General features: G+C 53.1%; 1 protein-coding gene across 2 annotated transcripts in view; it reads right to left on the bottom strand.

Annotated features, from left to right (window-relative positions):
- Positions 1 to 19,188: 19,188 nt before the first annotated feature.
- The window catches only part of SDK2 (sidekick cell adhesion molecule 2), a 262,997-nt gene continuing 257,560 nt past the window's right edge, over positions 19,189 to 24,625 (bottom strand). For both annotated transcript variants that reach the window (XM_061144959.1, XM_061144961.1), the window contains one exon: positions 19,189 to 23,294. In XM_061144959.1, the coding sequence (XP_061000942.1) occupies positions 22,941 to 23,294 (354 nt within the window). In that variant the 3' untranslated portion in view covers positions 19,189 to 22,940. The remainder of the gene's footprint in view (positions 23,295 to 24,625) is intronic.

Raw genomic sequence — 24,625 nt, 5'->3', positions numbered from 1 at the left:
GGGCCGGAGGACCTGTCTCTGATTGTCCCGCTTTCCTCACATCCATAACCCTTGCCCCCTGAGTGTTCGCCCAAACTAAGCTTCCCTGTGCGGCAAGTGAACCTCGGGGGCCAAGCACTCCTGAGACGCCTGAATCCTTTGAGAATCTCTTAAGAGAAGTAGCTTCCACTTGGAAGCGATCGTTGATAATAAAATGCCTCAGGAGAGAGGACACAGCAATAAGTTAAACACTCTAGCTGTTAGCAGCTCCCTGGCCTGGGTTTTTAATTTTCAGGGAAGAGGGTCAGGCCGTCAGAGGCTGTAGACTCCCTCCCACTGACCTTGGATGGGACCTCCTCAGTGGTCTCTTTGGGCTGGTACCTTCCCCCGCAGGCCCCCAGGAAACCCTCCCCCAAGGCTGGCATCCCAGGTACCTTCCACATGAAATCAAAAGCTTAAGTTGTATCTGTCCCCCCAAACTTTCTGGATTCTCTGAGGCACCTCCCCTTCCCCCAACCCCTCCCTCCATTGTTAACGAATTGTTTTGTCCTTAGTAATTGGTTCTCCTTTTACAGTTGTCTGAGCTTTGCCTTTCCCAGTTAGATGACCTATCAAACGAGCATACCTCCAGGACAAAAGCTTTGTAATTCTTCCACTCCTTATTGGAATTCAATGCTTTGCATCCGAGGCTCCTTCCACAATCCTTGAACCTTCACTGAGGTTTGCCTTTGGGGATAAAGATAAATTAAGTTCAGTCCCTGCCCTCAGGATGCCCTCAGTGGATGCAGATTGCTCCAGGAAGGAGCTCTGTAAATGCTACTAGGGGCTTCTCTGGTGACGCAGGGGTTAAGACTCTGTGCTCCCACTGCAAGGGAAAATGAAAGTGAAACGTCACCCAGTCTTGTCCGACTCTTTGGGACCCCACGGACTGTACAGGCTAGAACACTGGAGTGGGTAGCCTTTCCCTTCTCCAGGGGATCTTCCCGACCCAGGAATCCAACTGTGCTCCCCTGCATTGCAGGGTGGATTCTTTACCAGCTGAGCTACCACGGAAGCCCCATTGCAGGGGGCGCAGGTTCAATCCCTGGTCGGGGAACTAAGATCCCACATGCCATGTGGCATGGCCAAAAAAAAGTAGATGCTTCTAGACACATGGCCATTGCATTGCTCATACCCTGGCAGGAAGTCTTGATTGAAAGAAAATGCCAGGAAGGATAAATTAGAAATTTGGGAGTAACATATACACACTGCTGCTGCTAAGTCACTTCAGTTGTGTCCGACTCTGTGTGACCCCATAGACAGCAGCCCACCAGGCTCCCGTGTCCCTGGGATTCTCCAGGCAAGAATACTGGAGTGGGTTGCCATTTCCTTCTCCAATGCATGAAAGTGAAAAGTGAAAGGGAAGTCGCTCAGTTGTGTCCGACTCTTGGCGACCCCATGGACTGCAGCCTACCAGGCTCCTCCGTCCATGGGATTTTCCAGGCGAGAGTACTGGAGTGGGGTGCCATTGCCTTCTCCATATACACACTACTACATATAAAATAGATAAACAAGGACCTCTACTGTATAACCACAGGGAACTCAATATTTATAATATGATTCACGTTGTATAGCAGAAACCAACACAACATTGCAAACAAATTATCTTCCAGTTAAAAGCAAATTTAAAAATATTTGTAGTAACCTATGTGGGAAAAGAATCTGAAAAAGTATGTATATATCATTTTGCTATACACCTGAAACTAACACAACCTTGTAAATCACCTGTGAGTAAAAGTGCAAGTTTCTCAGCCGTGTCTGACTCTTTGTGACCCCATGGAGTGTAGCCCGCCAGGCTCCTCTGTCCATGGGATTCTCTACACAAAAATACTGGAATGGGTTGCCATTTCCATCACCAGGGCATCTTCCCAGCCCAGGGATTGAACCTGTGTCTCCCGTGTTGCAGGTGAATTCTTTACCCTCTGAGGCACCAGGGAAAATCAACTATACTTGAACTAAAAAAATAAAGTGCTAATTTTACCTGATAGTTAGAATCCCATTTCTGGCATTAGGACTTGGCTTCCTAATCATTTGCTGAGACTAAGTTTTGCTTCAACCTTTCAGAGAGAATCAGAGGAAATTCACAAAATGGAAAACTTTAAGCTTGAATGCCTACCTTGAAATTTCTGGCAACTTCTAAGCCCCTGACTTTGGAGAAGGATTTGAGGTCTTAACTGCACCTTTGGTGAAACTTGACCTGTAAGCCTTTAGGCCGGGACGTGTGTCTTGGCCTGTTCTAGCTGCTGGGGCCTGCCCGGGGCTCGGCGGGTGTGATCCTCACGGCTGCACGGGCCTGCCTCCCTCGACCTGTCCACCCCCCTCGAAACATACACCTCCCAGCCGTTGTGCATACTGGGTGCTGGGCATTTTGGTTTACATAATTTGACCCCAGCCTTCATGGGATCCCTTATGTCGGTTAACCCTGTTCCCTTCCAAAGAAGTCAGAGGCCTGACTCACTCGGGTCTGGTGTTTGCCATGAAGCAGGATTCCGGGCAGGTCATGTCGCTTTCTGGAAGCTCTATGACTTCCCATCTCTATCTGGAGCCCCCCCACTCCCTGAATTTCCTTCTTCCAAGGTTAGGTGAGAAGGTCCCGGAGGACCCCTCAGGTGTCACCGGGGCCTTGACTGTAGCTCAGTTTGGGACGGAGCCTGGGTGGCCCGGGGCCCTGCCCCCCTCCCTGGGCTTCTCGCTCCCACGGTTCTGGGCAGAGGCTCCTCCTTGCTTCCTTGTTCTTGGGAACCACCCGGGGCCCTTTTTCGGGGCCTTGGCAACCTCTACAGTGCAGTCTGGGAAAATCCCCAGGATACCAGGCCACTGGCAGAGGGCCTGGGGCTCAGGGTGAGGCCCTCCACCATGCGGCAAAGGCCGCCTCTGGGGCCTATTTTGCCCCAGGCTCCAGGTATATGAACCCCACCCCACCTCCCTCTACTCCCCTTCCAGCCTCCCTCCCCACCCCCAACCCGAGTAACACATCAGAGCTCTGGGGCAGCGAGCACACATCAGTTCAGTTCAGTTGCTCAGTCATGTCCAACTTCTTGCGACCCCATGGACAGCAGCACGCCAGGCTTCCCTGTCCATCACCAACTCCTGGAGCTTGCTCAAACTCAGGTCCGTCGAGTCGGTGATGCCCTCCAAGCATCTCACCTTCTGTCGTCCCCTTCTCCTCCTGCCTTCAATCTTGCCCAGCATCAGGACTTTTTCCAGTGAGTCAGTTCTTCGCATCAGGTGGCCAAAGGACTGGAGTTTCAGCTTCAGCATCAGTCCTTCCAATGAATATTCAGGACTGATTTCCTTTAGGATGGACTGGTTTGAGTCAGTGCACATAGAGAATTAAAAAACAGGTCATCCCCAAGGGATCCTTGGGGACAGGATGATATCTGATTGGTGATTTTTTTAAAAAAATTATTCCTGTTAATTGTGGCTGCTCTGGGTCTTCCTTCCTCGTGGGCTTTCTCCAGCTGCAGCCAGCAGGGGGTTGTTCTCTTGCTTCGGAGCTCCGGCTCTAGAGCTCAGTCCTTGTGGCACATGGGCTGCTACCCCGAGTCATGTGGCCTCTTCCCGGACCAGGGATCGAACCCGTGTCCCCTAGCATTGGCAGGTGGATTCTTAAACACTGGACTGCCAGGGAAGTCCCTGAGTGGTGTCTGAATCCCCAGTCTGGGTCAGAACTGAACAGGGTTTAGTAACCCCCCACTCCCTGCCCCCCGGTAATGAACTCCCTGGGTCTTGTTCATTATCCCAAGACAGCAGGCCCGGAGGACTCGGGGGTAAGGGAGCCACTGTGTCTCAGGAGAACCCTGGCCCAGAGGAAGAGATGCCGTTCACCAGACTGGGGACCCTCTGGGAACAGGAGGCCTGAACAGTTCAGCAGGAGGGCTGAACTGAGCCGGGAGAAGGTGATGAGGGGCGTCATCGGGGAGCGGCAGGGCAGGGAGGCTGTGGACTTTACTGGAAATGAGTCCACACGTGAGTTCGGAACCTCTGGATTGTGTGACCTCGGGGGGAGGCAGTCTGTCTGAGTCACAGCTGCGGGAGCTCACAATCCAGACCGAAGGCGGTTATCAGTGGGTGGAAGCTGACCGAGGCGTCCCTGGTGGCTCAGGGGTAAAGAATCCGCCTGCTGACGCAGGTGGACGCGGGTCTGATCCCTGGGTGGGGGAGAGTCCCCTGGAGGAGAAAATGGCAACCCACTCCAGTATTCTTGCCTGGAGAATCCCCGTGGACAGAGGAGCCTGGCGGGCTGCAGTCCACAGTGTTGCAGAGGAGGACACGACTGAACATGCACACACGGAAGGAAATAAAGCCTGTGGCCCTGCTCTGTGAACTGTCTAATCTGATGGAGGGGAACCAGCCACAGTTACCATTTTTATTGCTGAGTCAGACTTTAGGTTTCTGGGGCACCGTGGCACCTCCGTCCCCCTGCCAGGGGAAGGACAGAGGGCATAGCCACCTCCGGCCCCACCCCACTCAGGAGGACTGTCTATCACTGCATCATCAAGTTATCAGCATGCGGTCCTGACCACTGAGCTGGGATATTACCAGGAGGTGGGAGGTGCCACCCCGTGTCTTATTTATCCAGGAGGGAGAAAAGAATGCACAAGGAAGATGCAGCCAGAGGTCTGGGCTCCTCAGGGCCTCGGTGTAGACGTCAGGGAAGGACAGGAAGTTTGGGAAGTGGGGGGACCCCGGAAGGAAAGTTCCATGTGGTCCCCAGAGTCCTGAAGCCCAGCGTTTCACTCCCCAGCGACCCCCGGGACAAGCAGGAGAGCCCAGGCTTGTCCCCCCAGCAGAGGCAGGCCCTTGCCTCCAGACCAGGACCCCAGGCCCTGGGTGCAAGTCCCACTGTCACCTGAGCTCCTGGGGCTCAGTTTTCCCATCTGGAAATGGGGACCACACGGTGTGAAGTTAGTGGATCTCGCAGGTCAGAGGTCAGTGTAGAGCTGGGACCACACCAAGGGCCCCCACACGAACATCAGCCAGTCTCAAAAGTCAGGGCCAGGTTAGACCTTGCAGAGCGACTTTACTCCTGAGCGCCCCTCCTTGGGCACAGAGCCCTGCTAGTGCTTCCCAGAACTGAGCTAACAGAAAAAGATGAACCACGTTATCGGCGAGAAGCAGTCCTGAGCCTCCGATAAAGACTCTGCAGGGCTCCCCCCAGGGACACGCCTTCTGTCATTGTCTCCGGGGAGTTCTGCTGGAGGGCAGCTCTTGACAACCAGATACCCTCCTGGGCCTCCGGCGGGATGGGCAGAAAAGGGACTGAGGAAGGAAAGAGCATCTCTTTGAGCCCAGAAAAGGCTGGTCTTCTCCCCCAGGAGACCGGCTCAGAGGGAAACGCAGCCTGGAAGAAACGCACTTAGAGAAGGCGGGACCACTATCACGTGTTGAGGCTCTACTGGAGGCTCGGAACCCTACACTTCAATCCTCATTGCCATCATGAGTCCCATTTTTCAGATGAAAAAGAGGAAAGACTATGGAGCTTTCCTGGTGGGCCAGCGGCTGAGACTGTGCTCCCAATGCAGGGGCCCTGGGTTCTATCCCTAACTGGGGAATTCGATCCCACGTGCTGCAGCTAAATATCCCACATGCTGCAGTGAAGACAGACGATCCTGCATGCCTCAACCATGACCAGAAGCAGCCAAATAAATAATTATTTTAAAAAAAGAGAGAGAGAGAAAGGTTAAATAACTCGCCCAAGATGACACAGCTAAGTCCAGATCGCACACAGGAAAAAACCCAAGCAGTGGGGCTCTGGAGCCCACAGCTCCTGCCATGTAACCGCAAAGCAGCAGGAAAGGAAACAGATCTCGCTGGAGCCTGAATGACCTTGTTACTGAACTGAGCCACGGTGGGCAAGGGATGGTGGGCAAGGGACGGTCGTCAGGGGAGAACAGGCACCATCGTACCGAGGGGACAGACTCCCATCGGTCGAAGAAGGGTTCACACTGTTTCAAGGAGAACTGAGGCACCTTGCTTCAAGGCAGTTACAGTGATGTCACCCTCTGTCCCCTCACTGCCCCCTCGCCCCCCAGCCCCAGCCCACGTCCATGCCAAAGACCTCCATTAAATCCGTCCCTGGAGCCCAGCGCACAGCCCAGGGCTGAAGAGGCGCTGAAGACATCACTCAGCATCCTCTCTGTCCCAATGTGATGTGACACGTGGCCCAGAGGTTCCAGGCGCTTAAAGGAACAGCATCCTCAAACCAGCAGGTCCTGGGGCCTGTGTGCGTTTTGTCGGGGAGCTCTCACCCGCCTTCCCTCCCTTTGCATTGACTCCCAGGTGCTTGGGTTGATCGTCTGGGGTTTGTGTTCTTCTGTTGGGCCCTGGGGTCTCCCTACCTTCTGGGCACACAAAGGGAGGCTCTGGAAGAAGTGAGCTTTAAAGGATGTCTGTTTTGCCCCCTTGAGTCTGCCCTCCACGTTCAAGGCAAAGAGGTTATGTCTTGATCCAGTGGCTGTAAAAAAGAGGTGAGACTGGAGAAGGGTCTGAGATCTCTGTATTCCTTCTTTTTAAAAAAAAAAAAAATAAAAATAATTTATTTGGCTGTTTGGATCTTAGTTGCTGCTCATGGGATTTTTAGCTATAGTATGTTGGACCTAGTTCCCCAAGCAGGGATCGAACCCAGACCCCCTGCATTGGGAGCGCAGAGTCTTAGCCACTGGACCACCAGGGAAATCCCTCTGTATCCCTTCTCATTTGTGTGGAGAATAAGGAAAATGTGTAGAGAAACATGTTTGTGGGCTGGGTGTAACTGTCAAAACTCATCATGGCGGCTACAGAGCTTGTTTTCTGCAGACTTTTCCGTTTGCTAATGTGGTCTTGGCACACACGCGTGTGTGTACATGTGTGCATCCTTCCTCTGCCCCGTGATGCCTTTGAGTTATAACAAAAGCTCATCCTAGCCTGATGTCAGGGCTGATTGAGGCTCCCCAGCCTGACAGCTTGATGCCGCGGGATGCTAGCGCTCTCTCCTCTCCCAGCCCTCTGTCCCTTCTATAAGCCCGCTGTTCTCCAGAAAGCAGTCACGGGTGAAGGCAAAGGATGCGTGAGGTAAGCTGGCAATAAGAGTCAGTTTCAGGCAGCAGATTTCTGAGCAGCAAGTCAAACCTCAGCTGAGTGGCCGCTAGAGAGTCTTCCAGCAAAATAAAATATTTCTCATCCAAGGCCAGTGGGAGGTTACTCAAGAGAGAGAACTGTGGTAAGGAGGCTGGTGGGTCTCAAAATGGAATTTATAATAAATTATATGAAAATTAAAAGATACTTGCTCATTGGAAGAAAAGCTATGACAAACCTAGACAGAGTATTAAAAAGCAGAGATATTGACAGAGGTCCATCTAGTCAAGGCTATGGTTTTTCCAGTAGTCATGTACGGATGTGAGAGTTGGACTATAAAGAAAGCTGAGCACCAAAGAATTAATGCTTTTGAACTGTGGTGTTGGAGAAGACTCTTGAGAGTCCCTTGGACTGCAAGGAGATCCAACCAGTCCCTCCTAAAGAAAATCAACCCTGAATATTCATTGGAAGGACTGATGCTGAAGCTCCAATATTTAGGCCACCTGATAAGTATAAGGGGGATTCACATAAAATGTGGCTTTCCTTTTTTTGTTGGGGGGCACATCACACAGCTCGCAGGATCTTAGGGATCAAAGTCGAGCCCTCTACAGTGGAGGTGTGGAGACGTAACCACTGGACCGCCAGGGAATTCTCAAAATGTGGATTTCTGGTTGTCAAAGAACCTGACCACACAGGGCCCTCATTCCCCGGCAGCGGTGAGCACTGCCCCTTGCAGGAGGCTGTCGAGCTCTCTGGCTTCCTGAGCGTCCGTCTTCCGAGGCCTCGTGTCACCTGTCATCTGATCGCTACGCATGGCTGTTGTGTCATTTCCCTTCCTCTCTGTCCGCTGGTCTTCTGTGGGTCCTTGCTGCCTGCTCCTGGGGCATCTGTGTGTCCCGCCGGGTCAGGGCCATGTAGACACAGCGCCCTGGGCCAGAACCCCGGGAACCCCCCTCCCCCCGCCCGGGGTGAGATCCCGGTGTTGTGACTGGACCAACTCCACCCCCATCCAAGCGCAGTAGCAACAGCCGGCCTCTGATTCACGGCCCCGCGTCTGCAGGACTGGTCCAGGCAGGCGGACGAGGCCGGACAAGCACAGGCGGCGCGGTGATTACAGAGGGCAGGGTGAGGTGGGGTTGGGAGGTGAGCGGGGAAGCTGCACACAGATGTGGTCACGGCCACCAGCCAGGGGCTCAGCGTCCCGCCGCCCCCCTGGGCTCCTTCCAAGAAATGACAAGGGGGCTTCCTCCTGAAGAAAGTCCTCTGCCTTGCCGCTCTTCCCAGCCACCCTTGTCTTCTAGAGTCTTCCTGCGCCTTCCCAGCTATTGGCTGGCCAAAGTTCCTTAACAACACTAAAGAAGCTTTCCCAGGGGGCTCAGTGGTAAAAAGTCCGCCTGCCAAGCAGGGGATTCAGGTTCAATCCCTGGGTGGCGAAGATCCCCTGGAGAAGGAGATGGCAATCCACTCCAGTATTTTTGCCTGGAAAATTCCACGGATAAGAGGAGCCTGGGGGGCTATAGTCCACGGGGCCGCAGAGTCGGACACGACTGAGCACACACACATACACATGCAAAGTAAGCGATGCCAAGGTTGCCATCCGTATTCTAGTGTTGCCTCTGGAGCCCTGAACTCAAGCCGTGACTTTCTCCCCAGAAGAGACAGTGGAACAGAAGCAGTCCAGGACTGGGGCATCAGAGACGCAGCTCCAGCTGGGGTCCCCACAGGACAGCAGGTCACTTCTCCCCCAGGAGCGCTGAGCGCCTTTCAAGTCGGGATACTTGGAGTTTGGACTCGGACAGTCCCCAGGCATGGAGGATGTCACTGAAGACCCTGGTCCTGTCCCCTGGGGCAGCTGACTCGGGCCTCTGTAAGACGAAATGAGTTCATGAACGCGAAGCACCTGGCAAAGTGTCTGGCTAGGTGTGAACTCTCACTCTCATTTATGTGCATTGTTACCGTTCTTGAGTTGCTAAGTGATGTCCAACTCTTGGTGACCCCATGGACTGTGGCCTGCCAGGCTCCTCTGTCCATGGGATTTCACAGACAAGAATACTGGAGTGGGTTGCCTTGCCCTTGTCCAGGGGATCTTCCCGAGCCAGGGATCAAACCTGTGTCTCCTACATTGCAGGCAGATTCTTTACCACCGCACCACCTGGGAAGCCCATCACGTGTGTGCTTGACTGCATTTGAGAGTCCCTTGGACTGCAAGGAGATCCAACCAGTCCATCCTAAAGGAAATCAGTCCTGAATATTCATTGGAAGGACTGATGCTGAAACTCCAATACTTGGGCTACCTGATGTGAAGAACTGACTTATTGGAAAAGACCCTGATGCTGGGAAAGATTGAGGGCAGGAGCAGAAGGGGGCAACAGAGGACTAGATGGTTGGATGGCATCACTGACTCAATGGATATGAATTTGAGCAAGCTTCAGGAGTTGGTGATGGACAGGGAGGCCTGGCGTGCTGTAGTCCATGGGGTCGCAAAGGGTCGGACATGACTGCATGGCTGAACTGAACTGAACTGACTGCATTTGGGTGTCGGGTCCTTATAGGAAACGGGGAACGGGGAATCTGGCCTTGCGAGGGTGTGTGGACCCTGGTCTAAGCCAGAAGCCTGCCTAGGCTCCCCGTGGACCAGGCACCATGTTAGGCTGAGAAGATAGGCAGGTTCTGCGTCTACCCCCTGCTCCCCATCTGTTCCCCCAGCCCCCCGCATTTACCCAGCGACGGCCACAGAGGGAGAGAGGCCCCCAGAGTTCCGGTCACTAGCATCTGTGATTAATATTTTGCAGGTTAGTGGCGGGTTGAGGGTTTTTCCTGACCTCAGGGAATGACTGTTGTTTGGCTCTCAGAGGTGGAAATACTTTAAGAAGGGGGGAGATTGGGGAGAAACAGGAAAACAAGCATCCCATGGTTGCCAATTTCACTCAGGGGCTGGCTGGCAGTTTTCTAGAGAAATCTAAAACTGTTGGGGGAGGAGCGGAAAGGAGGCCTGAGGTCTGGGAGGTGCCACCTGGGCTTCTGCCAGCCTCTGCGAGTTAGCTGAGCCAAGACTCCCAGAGATAAACGATGCACATCGGGGCCGCAAGCAAAGCTTACTACCTGTTCCCTGGGGCTGCCATAACAGATGACCGTACGTGGGGTGGCTTAAAGCCACAAAAATGTATTCTCCCACAGTCCTGGGGGCTAGAAGTCCAGAACCCAGATGTCAGCAGGACCACATCCCGACCTCTGCGAGGCTCTGGGGAAGAAGCCTTCCTCGCCTCTTCCAGTTTCACGTGACCCCGACCACCCCTGGCATCCTCGGCTTGTGACCATCCCTCCAGCCTGTGCCTCCGTCTCCGTGTGGCCTCCGTGTGTCTGTGTTTCCTCCTCTCCTTATAAGGACACCAGTCGTTGGCCCGAGAGTCCACCCTAATCCCGTGTGACCTCATCGCAGCTCACTACACCTGCAAAGACCCTGCTTCCAAATAAGGCCACATTCAGAAATTCCAGGTGGACGTGAATTGGTGTTGGGGGCGCTATTTAAACTGGGCTTTCCAGGTGGCTCAGTGGTAAAGAATCCGCCTGCAGTGCAGGAGACAGGTGATGCAGGTTCCATCCCTGGGTCGGGAAGATCCCCTGGAGGAGGGCTTGACAACCCACTCTAGTATTCTTGCCTGGGAAATCCCAGGGACAGAGCAGCCTGGTGGGCTACAGTCCATGGGGTCACAAAGAGTCAGAAGCGACTAAGCATGCATGCACTCTCTTCAACCTGTTACAGCACCCTCAACTACCTAAATCCCATAAAGTCCCACAAAGTATAGACCAGACCAGGAGTCAGCTCCTTTGTGGTTTTTGTATGGTCCAGAAACTACGAATAATTTTCACATTTTAAAATAATTCAGCAGAAATAAAAACCAGAATGATATTTTGTTACATGTGAAAATGGTACAAAATTCTATCTTCAGGGCTCATAAATAAATCTTGATTGGATCATAGCCAGGCACATTCGCTTGGGTATTGTCTTTGGAGGCCTCCTGGCCCCCAAGAACCTGAAATATTTACTATCTGGCCCTTGACAAAGAACCTTTGCTCAGCCCTGCAGACGGACATCATTATCCTGAGATAATGTTTCCTGCCCGGCCTGTGGCCGCTGGAAGGGTGGAGACCTCTCCGTGGGCTCACGTCTCCTTCAGTTCAAGCAGTGTTTGAACCTGGGCTGAGGGTGCTTGGAGGTTAAAGACAGGAAGCGGTGGAGCCTGGTGGACCTGGGGTGGAGCCCTGGCTCTGGCATTCACCCGGCAGGCACGTTCCTCCACCTCTCCAGTTCTGTTGTTGTTCAGTCGCTAAGTTGTGTCCGACTCTCTGTGGCCCCATGGACTGCAGCACTCCAGGCTTCCCTGTCCTTCACCATCTCTCGCAGTTTGCTCAAACTCATGTCCATCAAGTCGGTGATGCCATCCAACCATCTCATCCTCTGTCGTCCCCTTCTCCTCCTGCCTTCAATCTTCCCCAGCATCAGGGTCTTTCCTGATGAGTCGGCTCTTCACATCAGGTGGCCAAAGTATTGGAGTTCCTCCAGGTCTAGGTGTCCTTATCTGCTGAACGGGGGAAGTGGTGACATTCCTGCATTCCTGGTAAGCATGCAATGTGGATGACAAGGCTGCAGAAAAAGCTTTCAGCACAGTGGTGGGCGGGGCCTAGTCAACAAAGACCAGCTGGTGTCGTTTTTTGTCTGTGGCTCCAGTTGGCTCAGGAGGCTACAGGCAAAAATGTCAAAGGCCTTTTACATCCTCTAACCTACCAGAGGAGCTTCCCAGCTGGCTCGGTGGTAAAGAACCCGCCCACCAATGCAGGAGATGCGGATTTGATCCCCCTGGGTCAGGAAGATCCCCTGAAGAAGGAATTGGCAACCCACCCCAGTATTCTTGGTGGGAAATCCTATGGACAGAGGAGCCTGCTGGGCTACAGTCTGGGGGTCACAAAGAGTGGGACACGACTGAGTGACTGAGCACACACCTACCAGAAGATCCCGGCCATCCTGGGGAAATCTCCCCAAAAGCCTCACGGGTCTGATACACCCCCATCAACACTGAGAAAAGAAAGAAAGGGGAGCACCTCTCCTCTGCTGGGGGGGTCAGAGTAGAACTCTCCAGGAAGGCAGCGGTCCTGTGTGCCCACCTTGCTCTCTGCCCCCGGTAGGGGGAGCCTGGCCTGGGTAGACTGCATCCCAGTGAGGCCTGACCTCTTACCGAGGGCGGACCACAAGGATCCCTGGCTGGAGGGTGGAGGATGGAAGGACAGCCAGTGGCGAGAGCTTCGTGGCTCTCCAGTGCCGCCCACCGCCCTGCTCCGATGTCACTGTGGGGTGCCTGGCTTCATCCAGCCAGCCAGAGAACTGTCTGCAGGCTCCAGTAACTTCCTCCTTCCACGGCAGGCTTAGGGTGGAAGTGGTACGCAGTTGTTCCTAAAGCCTGGTCCTATGGTTTCCCTTGTGGCTCCCCCAAACCATCTCGCAACGTGGCACATGGTCTTTCTACGAAACTTTCCTTGAATGGCCCTAGTTTGATCCCTCTGTTGCCTTCCAGCGTGTCAGTTACACTCTAAAAAGGCACTTTAGCTCTGCCCTGCAAAATCCCCCAAACTTCTAAGATGCAGAAGTTTCCTACTGACATTTCCAGCTTCGGAGAGTCCTGAGGCAGGGTAGAGGATGACTTGGTGAGGGAGCCGACTGCTTGAACCAGAACTGTGCCTAAAGCCAGGAGCTCTTGGACGATCTCAGGTAAATGTCATTTTATCCACAAACAATAGCAATAATCCCTTAAATGTGGAGCGTGTTGTACAGCTTACAAATCACGCTTATGCGTAATCTCCCTGCTGACACCCAGACACTCTCGGTGAGGAACCCAGTGCAGTTTTCAGCATCTCCCTTCTCTGGGGGAAGAATCTGAGGGTCTGCAAATTTGAGGGTCTGCAAATCCTATATCTGGTACACAGTGAGGATCAGAGCCAACTGGTTGATCTAACACATAAAAAAATAGAGGCTGCCTGGTTAGATTTGAATGCTGGATAACGACAAACAATGTTTTAGGATAAATATATCCCATGCAAAATTTGGTTTGTATTTTATCTGTCAACCCTAAGTGGACCCTAAGTTTTCTACGTTCAAGGCCTGTGCGTTCTGTCATAGCAACCGTGCCAACCAATAAGATTAATACAGATGGCTCAGCCCGGCACTGATTCCCCACCCCGCGCCCCCACCTCCCGATTCCTACCAGATGTCACAAATAATTGGTCAGTCTGGTGAAGTGGGCGGGGAGATTCCTTGGGAGAAGGATCTGTCTCTCGTCCTCTTAGACACATCTATAAACAAGGCCTCTTGCGTCAGAAAAGCGGGCAGGCAATGTCCCAGACCCGCTGCCTGTGTCCTGGAGCCCTCGGTAGGGAGAACTGGCCTGGAGACCCCACAGACCCTCAGGTGGTGGGACAAGGAGTCAGAAAAAAATAGGAGGGCTGAAGTTGCATCAGGACTGTCTGAATTTGGGGTCATGGTATCCCCCCCGCCCCCGGCCGAGGTGAAACTGAGCAGAAGGTCCAGCACTGGAAGAAACCCAACTTGCTGGCCCCTCACACCACCCAAGTCACACCTGTGTCCAGAGGGTGGTCCTGGGTCCTCCCAGACCTTCAGCATGCAGTCCCAGGGCCCACCTGCAGGGCGGGCTTCGAGCTGGGCCCGCTGGCCGCCTCCACCGGCAATGACCACCCATCAAGAGGGGGACCAGGTCATTTATTGACCCAATGAAAGGGAGAGTCATAGATAATTACAGCAGGACAGAAGGCGTGGAGCGGGACCTATCTTGACCCTATTCATCGGCTGCTTTATCTGGGCTCCACAGGCGCTGTTGAGCAGATTATTAATACAAACCTTCAATACTAGGAGGCTCAGGCAATTTGTGCAGGGGCGGGGCGGGGATTCAGCCAGCCGGGCCCTCACTGTCCTGCGGCAACCGCCGCCTCCCCCCGCCCCCACCTGCCACGAGAAGGAGCCCTTCAGTTCAGAGTCAGGTCAGCACTAGGCTGTAGGCTGGTCCCACGTCCGCACACCAGCCTTCAGGGCCAAGTCCAGAGAGGCCGCAGCCAAGGGTGTCCTGGCATCAGCTCCTCGGGAGCAGCGGGTGATATCCTTCAGGCTCTGACCCTCTGTGTCCTCTGGGGTGACTTGGGCACTGGCTGGGCCTCTGGCTGAGAAGGAATAAGCCCCAACCCGAGGGGCTTGGTTGACTCGGATGGTCAACTTTGGGAGGAAAGTGAACCAAAGACTATTTAGTTATTTTCCTTCTCAGGGTACAGATCAGCTTCTGAGCAACTGGCTTTAGACAGCCCAGGGGGAAGTGATGAGGCCTCCTGGATTTCCTGGCCTTTCGGGGCCAAAGTGGTGGGTGGGTGGGTCGGTGCCGAATGTGCTGGAAGCCTTGGGGCAGGCAGTCAGCAGCCCTTCTTGAATCTGATGGAGCCCACAGGCTGACGGAGCTGGAGCTGACCCAGGCCCATCTTCCTTTACCCTCTTATACTGCACCCTAACACGACCTCCTCCATAACCCATAACCTCCAGAGCGAGTTGCTTTAAGTGATTCTTCCCTGTCAGAAGCTAGGATGTCAGAAGGAAAAACAGCAGGCGAACTCTCAACCTGCAGACTCCAACCAAGCCTCAGAACCAAAGTGCTTTGCCATCAAGATGGGGAAACTGAAAAACAGCATCTCGGATAGTTCTGGACCTGCCCTTAGGTGTGCAGGTCAGAGAAACTCGGAAGGAGGTGGTCAGGACGTCGCCTCGATCTGAAAGTTTATTTCTCTGTGAGTCTGATGTTGCAAGGTCAGAAGTTGCATCTGTTCCACAGACGAGGTAGGGGAGGCTGGTGGAAGCTGAATTCAAGCTCAAGTTGGAATTTCTGGGAACCCAGGTCTGCCAACCCCACGCACTTTTTGGTTAGCCTTGCCAATCAAGAGTCCTTTTCCTGATTGGTAATGCTGAGAGTCCTTAGAAAAGAAATCTGAGAGGCCCCTTTGATGTTTTCCCGGTGAGGTTACTTTTGCTCAGTGTAGAGAAAGAACATTACCTATAATCCAAGCCAGTACACTGTATCACCCTGCGTCTCGTTGGCTTTGGAAAGCACCTTCCTTTCCCCTCCTGCCTTCCTTCTCAGCAGATTCACCTTCCTCATTGTTTCGCTGAAGGAATTGTCTTTTTTCCCCTCTCTCAATAGTGTATTTGACTGGTATTGTTGCTGGAAACAGTCACAGACCATGCCCACTGGCCACAGATAGGGAGGGGCCGGTTGAGGATTAGAAACGCTGAGACTGAATTCCAGAACACCGTGAAGCTTCTCTTGGGTCTAGAACAAACAAGCTTCTCCCACCCGGAAGACACGCTTTTTGGTGGTCCAAGCCCTTCTCTTCGGATCTCATTGTTTCCTTGGCTTTTCTTGTCAGTGTGGTTGGTGGTAGATCACCTGTTTCCCCTGAGACACTAAGAGGGATTTCAAGGGAGCAGATGTGCGCGTGCGTGCTCTGTCTGGTCTGACTCTTGGTGACCCCCTGGACTGTAGCCCGCCAGGCTCCTCTGTCCATGGGATTTCCCAGGCAGGAATAGTGGAGTGGGTTGCCATTCCCTTCTCCAGGGAATCTTCCTGACCCAGGGTTCGAACCCGAGTCTCTGTGTTGCAGGCAGATTCTTTCCCTCGGACGGCGGCGGGATAAATTAGGAGTTTGTGATTAGCAGAGACTGCTGCTGCTGCCGCCCAGACCCTTCAGCCGTCTCAGGCTCTTTGCGACCCCAGCGACCACGGTCCACCAGGCTCCTCTGTCCATGGGATTCTCCGGGCAAGAATACTGCAATATTCATGAACACTGGGCTGCTGTTTCCTTCTCCAGAGGATCTTCCCAGCCCAGGCATCAAACGTCCTGCATTGGCAGGCAGGTTCTTTACCTAACAAAGACCACCTGGGAAGCCCAGATACTTACTACTATATATAAAATAGATAACCAACAAGGACCTACTGTATAGCACAGGGAACTCTACTCAATATTTTGTAATAACCTATGGCGAAAAAAGAATCTGAAAAAAAAAAAAAAGGCATATATGTATAACTAAATCACTTTTCTGTCCACCTGGAGCTAACACAACAGTAAAAAAAAAAAAACCACAGACACTTCAAGTCTCAGTTTCCAAGTGACCACTCTAGAGCCAAACCCACTCTTTGATTCATTCTTCTGGAATGTCTTCCCCTCACTATCCTTTAACCAAACACCCTCAAATCAGTTGGCATGGACTCTAAGCTAACGTGGTTGTTGGGTTCTGTACTGTGTACCGTGTGAAGGTTTTAGGCCGTCAAAATCGCCCTTGAAAATCCCTTAATCACCTTGGAAACTAGTCATATAGTGTGCAGGGTTTGTCCTGTCATACATACAGAAGCTCCCTTCTTTGACCTCCACTTAACAAATTAGCCGTGTTAATTGATTCTTTCTGCAAAACATGAAGAAACTCATCAACCTCCAAATGCCAAAGGCTAATGGCCTGCTTTCTGCGATACCCACACACTCCCGCTCCTACCAAACTGAGTTGGATGTTTACAAAGAGTCGCTTAGCACTGCTCCCAAACTTGTTTATCCCAGTTGTGCTTTTTATAGTAATTACATAATTTAATGAAATAAGATGTAAGTGAGTAAGACAAGCATGAAAAAGGAGAAGAGTACATCAAATGCTTTGGAAAAGGAGTACTTTGATAACACACAGTTTCCAAAATCAAAGAATGCAGAGTTAGTCAAGAACTGTAGAGCATTAGGGAAAGAATAACAACATCTAGGGACTTCCCTGGAGGTCCAGTGGTTAAGAATACATGTTCCACTTCAGGGGGACAGGTTTGATCCCTGGCCAGGGGACTAAGATCCCACTGGCTTTGGGGCATAGCCAAAAAGAACCAAATAAAATAAAATCTAGAATTTGACTCTTATACCAATTCATCATTTCTACTCTGGGAAGTGGAGATTCTCTGTATTCACCCGTCCCTCCAATTTTGGGGACAGCAGTTGGTCCTGAGACTTCGCTCACTTCTCTTATGAATCTCAGAAGTGTTGATTTTTCCATTTGCTTAGTTTTCCACTCGTTGTGTGAATGGGCTCGCACTTTCCAAGCTCCTCACAAGCCAGAAACTGAAAATCTTCAGTTCCAAGTTCCTGTCCATTTTTGCTTTACTGAGATAGAAATGAATTCACTGATGATACATTTTAGATGTGTAAGAAAGACCAAAACTCTACACACAGAAAAAAAAGGAAAAGTGCTACATCCAATATGAACAGATTGGTGGATTAATCTACATTTTCAAGTTTTAAGTAAAAATAAAGTGAAGAAGGTACATACCTACTTACGTGTTAAATTCCCTGCTTTAATTATGTCTGGATTATTGAGTTGCCTTTGTATGTGTAAATACCTGACATGCATTACACAGGGCGCCCCAGGTGGCTCAGTGGTACAGAACCCGCCTGCCAACGCAGGAGATGTGAGTTTGATCCCTGGGTGGGGAAGATCCCCTGGAGAAGGAAATGGCAATTCAGTCCAGGATTCTTGCCTGGGAAATCTCATGGACAGAGGAGGCTGGCGAGTTGCAGTCCATGGGACCGAAAAAGTCGAATGACTTAACAGACAAAACAAAAAACTCACTATACAATGTAGACTATATAAAAGAAGTGTACTATGTAAAATTGAGTGGCATCACATGTGCCATTTTATTAAGATGGTTTTGAGTTTTGGCCACACCCACGGCACACAGGATCTCAGTTCCCTGACCAGGGACTGGACCCATGCCCCTTGCTGTGGAACACAGAATCTTAACCACTGGACTGCCAGGGAAGTCCTGCGTTAGATGTAGTATTAAAATTATTTTCCCATCTCTCTCTCTTTTTTTTTTTTTCACTCTCTCTTATTTGAATCCATTTGATTTAACTTGTGGGAGAGAAATGTGGTCTAGTCTAAGACCTGTGTACTCAGAAATTCAGCAAGTCAAGCCCTAACTCTAAATCTGGGTGGATTAACTAGGTTAGAGTCACCACATGCCAAAGTGGTTCTTACTACCTCAGGATCACTAGGGTATGAGGTGCTGGCTTTGTCAAAAGTAAGGTGGAAATGAGCAAGAAACTTGCCCTCATGTATCAGAGAGACAGCATTTATCTCTAGAACCAGCCTGCTTTAGAACAAATCCTGGTTTTTCAGGGGCAAGCCACTTAAATTCTCCCTGATCCAGTCTCCCTCCCAGGGGGTAAGCACAGGATTCCAGGAAGTTAATCAATATAGTGATTACAATAGCGTCTGGCACAGGGTAAATGCCATAGGAGCATTGTTCGGTCGTGTCCGACTCTTTGCGACCCCATGGACGGCAGCACGCCAGGCCTCCCTGTCCATCACCAACTCCCGGAGCTTGCTCAAACTCATATCCATCAAGTCAGTGATGCCATTTAACCATCTCATCCTCTGTCGTCCCCTTCTCCTCCTGCCTTCAATCTTTCCCAGCAACAGGGGCTTTTCCAATGAGTCAGCTCTTCACATCACATGGCCAAAGTATTGGAGCTTCAGCTTCAGCATCAGTCCTTTCGGTGAATAGGAGCATTAGCAGTTGCTATTACTATTATTGTTCATCATTATCATTTTGCCTCTAATTGGGTGTAATCTAAGAGGCTCTCATCTTGAAAGTGTAAAATAGGGACAGTTGCTGGTGATCCAGTGGCTAAGATCCCACACTCCCAATGCAAAGGGCCCTGATTCAATCCCTGGTAAGGGAGCTAGATCCCACATAAGTAAGCGATCCCAAACGCCACAATAAAGATGGAAGATCCTGAGGGCAGCCAAACATTTTTTAAAAAAGTGTAAAATAAACAAAACAGTGCATTTCACTTGAAGGCACAGACATCCACTCACCCGTGAATTAAGAAAGCAGAAGAATTTGAACCCTTGACTCTCTTTGCAAAATCACAGCAAGGCTAAAAATGGGTGTTTCAGGATCAGATTACTTGAGAGCGATATGGGAGTGGGGTTGCCCTCCAGGGAAGAGAAGAATGAATGTTGCTTCACAATTCCAAAAAAAAAAAAAAAAAAGTTTATTTATAAAATACTGACAAGTTTGACAGGACATGGGACCTTTCGTGGTATATATTTCAAATCAATTTCTTTGTTACCTTTCATTCAAAAAATAAACCTGCTAACAAGCTATATGACATATAGATATATATATATTTTCTTACAGATAGACACCTGCCATAATGAATACTCTCCCCATAATTTTTCTTATATCTTTTAAATCAAAAAAATAAAGATTTGTGTTGGTTTTTGTTTTTGGAGTCTGTATGTGTAAAAGAAGGTAACACATTTGAATGTTTTTGGTTATTTTTACAGAAACAAAGGGGGGGGGGTGTCCCAAGAGGGCACCTGTGCTGGGGGGGGCGGGGGGGCAGCGGTGGTCCGGTCGCCGCTGGGTAGGTCCCCACAGAGGCATTCGGGAGTCAGAGGCGGGTGTTCAGGTGGCCCCCCCTCGCCGCTGGCGCCCTCCAGCCCCTCACCAAGTGTGGGCCCCTTCCGCTGGGCACCAGGTGAGGGAAGCCCCCGCCCAGAGTGGGGCATGGGGCGGGGGGCTCTGGCACCTTTGGAAGCTCTGCCCAGGGAGGTGCGGGCAGAGACAGAAGGCCTCGGGCCAGCGAGCAGTCGGAGGCCTCCTCTTCCTTCTAAGTCCGGAGACTGGAGGAGAGGCGGCCCGGCGGCGCCGCGGACTCCCCGGAGCCCAGGGAGGAGGGCGCTTCTGGAGCCCGGGGCAGTGTTTTGGTTGGTCGTCTTGGCAGTCTGGGTGCGGAGGGGATGTGAACGCAGGAGGCGCGGCCAGGAGGGCAAAGGCCTCGCTAGTGCGCCAGGTGTGAGCTGCCCGGGGCAACACCAGGTTTCCGGAGGGCAAGGCCAGGTGAGGAGCAAGGTGCTGTCCCCAGCTGAACCCGCTCCAGGGGGAGTCAGGGGAACACGGGGTCTGACATCACCGACCCGAGAAGCCGAAGGGCAGGGAGGCTCCCCGTGACCCATGGGCAGTGCCCACACACACCTTTCCAGAGCGGCCAGGTGTCTGGACAGGAGCCGCCAGTGCCCCAGCAGATATGTAAACAAGGACGAGGAGTCCTCCTCTTGGGAATCTAGAGGTCCACGGCTGGAAGCGGGGCTTCCAGGTGTGGCTGGGGCGGCGGAGGCACCGTTCCAGGTGGGTGGGGATGGACGGAGGGTGGGGCTTTCACCGGGGGCCTCCCGCCTTCCGGCTCCTCCAAGAGCCCTGGTTGGCAGGGTCCTCGCCCTGCCCTTTCAGACAACGGAGCCAGCCTCGCCCCACGAGGGAGAGAACGCAAGCTGCCCGTGTCTCACTGGAGGCAGTCAGCCCCTCCGAGGGGGTTGCTGACGCAGGTACGCTGAGCAGTGTGTGTATATCCGCGCGCGCATGCGTGAGCCCAGATGAGCGAGAACCCAGGTGCGCGTGGGCGCCGCCCCACAGGTGCACGCGAGCGTCAGCGCGGGTGTGGAGGAGCGCGTGGGCCGGGGAGGGCGAGCGTCTTAATGCACAAGGTGATCCGCCGAAGGCAAAAGGGATTTGGCCTCCTGTATATTCATGTATACACAGCGTGTCTCCCAGGCCCGGCTTCCTCCCCGCAATCCCTCCCTGGGCTGGGCAAAATGTAGTTCTTCATGTAAACCAGGAAGGACTTTCTAAGGTTCAACACACAGCAGAGAAAAGGATGAGGTGGTTTTAAAGAGAAAGGGAGGGAAGAGCAACTGCCTGATGCGTCTCAGGCCTGTGTGCCCCCTGGGGGGAAAGACCCTGCTTCCCTTTCTAGACCCCCTGAGCCGGGAAGGTGCCGTCTGGACCCCAGAGTGGGTCAGCCCGTATGTGGAGCCATCTCCCCACTTTTCCCCATCATGTTTCCTGGGGGTCCCAGTGCCTGGGGAGGGCCCCCAGCTGGATGGCATGCCCTTTCCACGGGCCCCCAGCCCTGCTTCCTTTCCAGGCACCCCTGTTAGGGCCGCTGGGGAGGGGGACAGCCCTGCAATATCCTTGGCTTGTTTCTCAGATTCTCCCTGGTTCTCCACAGTGCCCTTAATGGGGCTTGGTCTCCTCCCCAGTAGGGGTACGAACTGGGACTGGAGCTCCCCACCGAGGGGTCCCACCCGGGACCAGAGCAGCCTGGGGAATGGGCCCCTTTGCAGGGCTCGGGGTGGGGTGGGGTGGGCACCCAGGGAATTTGCTGGAAAGGCTCCTCCTTAAACCCCTGCATCCGGAAGCTCTGAGCTGATGGGAAGACCCAGGGCACCAGAAGCTTTTTAAAGAATATTCCTCCGGGCAACTCGCGCGTGTGTGAAAGCTCTGCCTCCCATCAGCTATAATTGTCCCGTGGTCCCATCTGACCTGCTCCTCCCGGCGGCCTGGATGTACACCCCAGGAGCCCGTGTCCAGTTTGGAGGAGGCCCCTCCTCGCTCTGGGCCTTGGCAGGCTGAGCCGAGTCTGGAAGACGTTTCTGAGGGTTGGGGTGGCCTCTGCCTTTGTAAACCAGGTGCTGGGAGCTCCAGCCTCTGCACCAGGGACTTGGCCCGCCCCTTGGGCTCCTTGTGTGCCTGCGCTGAGGCGGCGGGGGTCTCAGAAATGAAGAACGGTGGGCTGGGAATGAGGGACACTGATCTGAAAGTGAGGGTCCTGCTGGCTAGGAGGACCCAAAGGGATTTCTCCTGGAGAGGATCCCTGGACCGTTTTCCTTGCGGGTGCATGGTGTGTCTGTGTAGGCGGTGGGGTGTGTGTGTGTGTGTGTGTGTGTGTGTGTATGTAAAGGTGTCATGCCTTACCCCAGCCTAGCCTGCAGCCCCTTCTCTTGTCTCTGTAGCCCACTTTCCCGTCTTCCTTTAAGAAGGTGGCGGGGGGCGGGGGGCAGGGGGGGGGGCGAGGCAGGTGGTACCTGAATTGGAAGAAAGAAGAAAGTCAAGCATCCTTCTTCCCGTCCCGACGGCCTGCCCACGCTCCGTTATTCCAGGGATGCTGGGCCGGCGCCCCGGCTCTGTTCCCGAGTCCATCTCTCCGAGTCTGTGCTCGGGGGGTGGGGGGGCAAAGTGAATTCAAGTAAAGGAACGGTTGGGTTCAGTGGGTGGGAGTGGGGAGCATTCCCCTACCCCCAGGGGCCCTCCTCTTTCTGTGTTCACAACAGAAAGGTCAGTGAGGAGCAAGGAGCTGGGTAGGCAAAGTCTCACCCTGGAGCTGGTTTCGTTTTCCTAAATAAACCAGATGCTTGGTGGGGACACTGAGCGGGGGTGGGGGCAGCAGGGGGTGAGGAGCCAGGCTGCATGGGGCGGGGGGAGGGGCGCCTGTCCCCCGGGATGCCCGTCCTGGCGCCAGCACCAGCCAGCACTGGGCCCAGCGCTGCAGCGCATGCGGAAGGGAGCAGCCGGCTGGACTTCCAGAAGCTTCCTGGCCCTGGCCACGCCCACCTGACAGCCCTCCAGTCCTTTGCCTTCCCTCCCTCCTTCCCTCCGTCTGTCTCCATCGGCCTAAACCCACTGGTGTCCACCGCAGCCGCCCCCCCTCGCCCAGCCCCTTGAAGCAGCAGCAAACCCCACAATCTCGAAGCCACACACGTCCCCTCGCGGTTTTTCTCCATGCTTCTCCACACCGGCTTTGCTGGCCCTGGAATCTCTGGAAAAATAAACTCAGGAGGTGAAAAGTTGACTTGGTTTCTTGGTGTTTTTGTTTTCTGGCAGGCGGTGCGGGGAAGGGTGGAGAGGAGCTGGGTGCCATGTTTTCTTTTTCCTCTTCCGCCGACGGCATCAAACGAACGATGAGAACCCTGCGATGGGGGCCCGGGAGCCGGGGGCGAGGCTGCTGGGGGGACGGTAGAGGGTGCTCTGCTGGCTCGGGGGGTTCGGAGGGTTCTGGGGCGTTGGGGTCCGACTGGCCTTGGGCCGGAAGAGGCTGCCCTGCTGGGCGCTGCTGCTGTTGGAGAGAGTGGCGTGGTCCGGCTCGCCCGGGTCGCTCTCCGTGTAGCTGTAGGCCTGGGCCCGAGAGATGCCCTTCTGCTGGCGGCGCCAGGAGTTGTAATAGGTGGGGTCGCTGATGTAGTGGTTGACGAAAGAGTGGGTCTTCTGGTGGCTCGCGTCAACCTCGTACTCGCTGTCGCTTCCCTGGGAGGGCAGAGAACCGATGGGGGTGTCAGCAACCCCGGGGACGGGTCAGCATGGTCAGGGCTGGGAGGCGCAGAGCACTCCTCTCAGCCTCCTCCGTGCCCTGCACCGTGGGCATCTCAGCCCCGTGTCTGCCACGCGGGTGAAAGGCATTCAGAACACGTCATGGGTAGGCACAGAGCCTGCGGATGCCAACGGGACCCGGAAGACCCAAGTTCTAAGCTTTGGAAAAAATCAAAGTGAGGGGTGGGATGCGGGGTGGGAGGGAGGCTCAAGAGGGAGGGAATAATATATATACTATATTCTATATAAATATATATGTATATATTGATACTTAGAGTTGATTCAAGTTGTACGCCAGCAACCACCACAACACTGGAAAGCAATTACACTCCAATTGAAAAATAAAAAAAAAAAAAAATAGATTAAAAAAGAAAAAGCGCTCCATGAATCAGTAAAAAAAGAAAAAGGGAAAAATCAAAGTGAAATTCACGCACCACTGTCGAGGGCCCGATTCACCGGCATTTGGTACATACACAGTGTCGGGCAACCATCACTTCTTTTCGTTTCAAACCATTTCCGTCATCACCCCAGAGTAAAACCCTGCACCCACTAAGCAGCCGCTCCCCACTTCCTCCTCCCCAACCTCCTCCCCCCAACCCCACCCCTGGCAACCACCCATCCACACTCTCTCTCCTCTCCAGGGACTGACCCATTCTGGATATTGCATAAAAATGGAATCACACCATATGCGGCTTTTGTGTCTGAGCTTCTTTCATTTAGTATGATGTTTTCTGAGGTTGCATGCATCATGGTTCTTTTCTTTTTGTGCTTCTGATGCTTTGCAATCTTTGCTGACCCTGGAGGGACTGCCCCTCCCAAGACTAGACAGGCCTTAGAGAGCAAGCAGCTTTTTATACCCAGAGCCCCTGCCTGCATCACCTCTTCTGATGGGTGCGTCTTGGTTGGACCCACTATTTCCTGCCTCCAATCACCCCAGGGTCAGGTACCAGGCAACTAGAGGCAGCCCCTACCCTCCAGGGTCCCCTGAGTTTATTCAAACTCTGCTCAGCCTGCTTGCCCTGCCTGTGGGAACCTGAATAAAGGGCCTGTTTTCCTCCTGTTCCATCCACCTCCTCACCAAGCGTGGTGCCTCCTCATGTGGCTCCACGTGGCCTGGCGTGTCCCCTCTTCTGGGGATCTGTGAATAACAAGCTATCTTCCCACTAGCAGTCATCTCCTGATCTGCTGGCCTCATCAAACCTGAAGAATAACCAACCTACATTTAAAAATAGAGGTTCAGGGACCTTCCTGGTGGTCCAAAGGTTAAG

The sequence above is a fragment of the Dama dama genome, chromosome 5 (genome assembly GCF_033118175.1).
Source record: "Dama dama isolate Ldn47 chromosome 5, ASM3311817v1, whole genome shotgun sequence".
Classification (NCBI taxonomy): Eukaryota; Metazoa; Chordata; class Mammalia; order Artiodactyla; family Cervidae; genus Dama; species Dama dama.
Note: the sequence above shows the minus strand (reverse complement) of the source record. Positions and strands in the feature narration are given on the sequence as shown.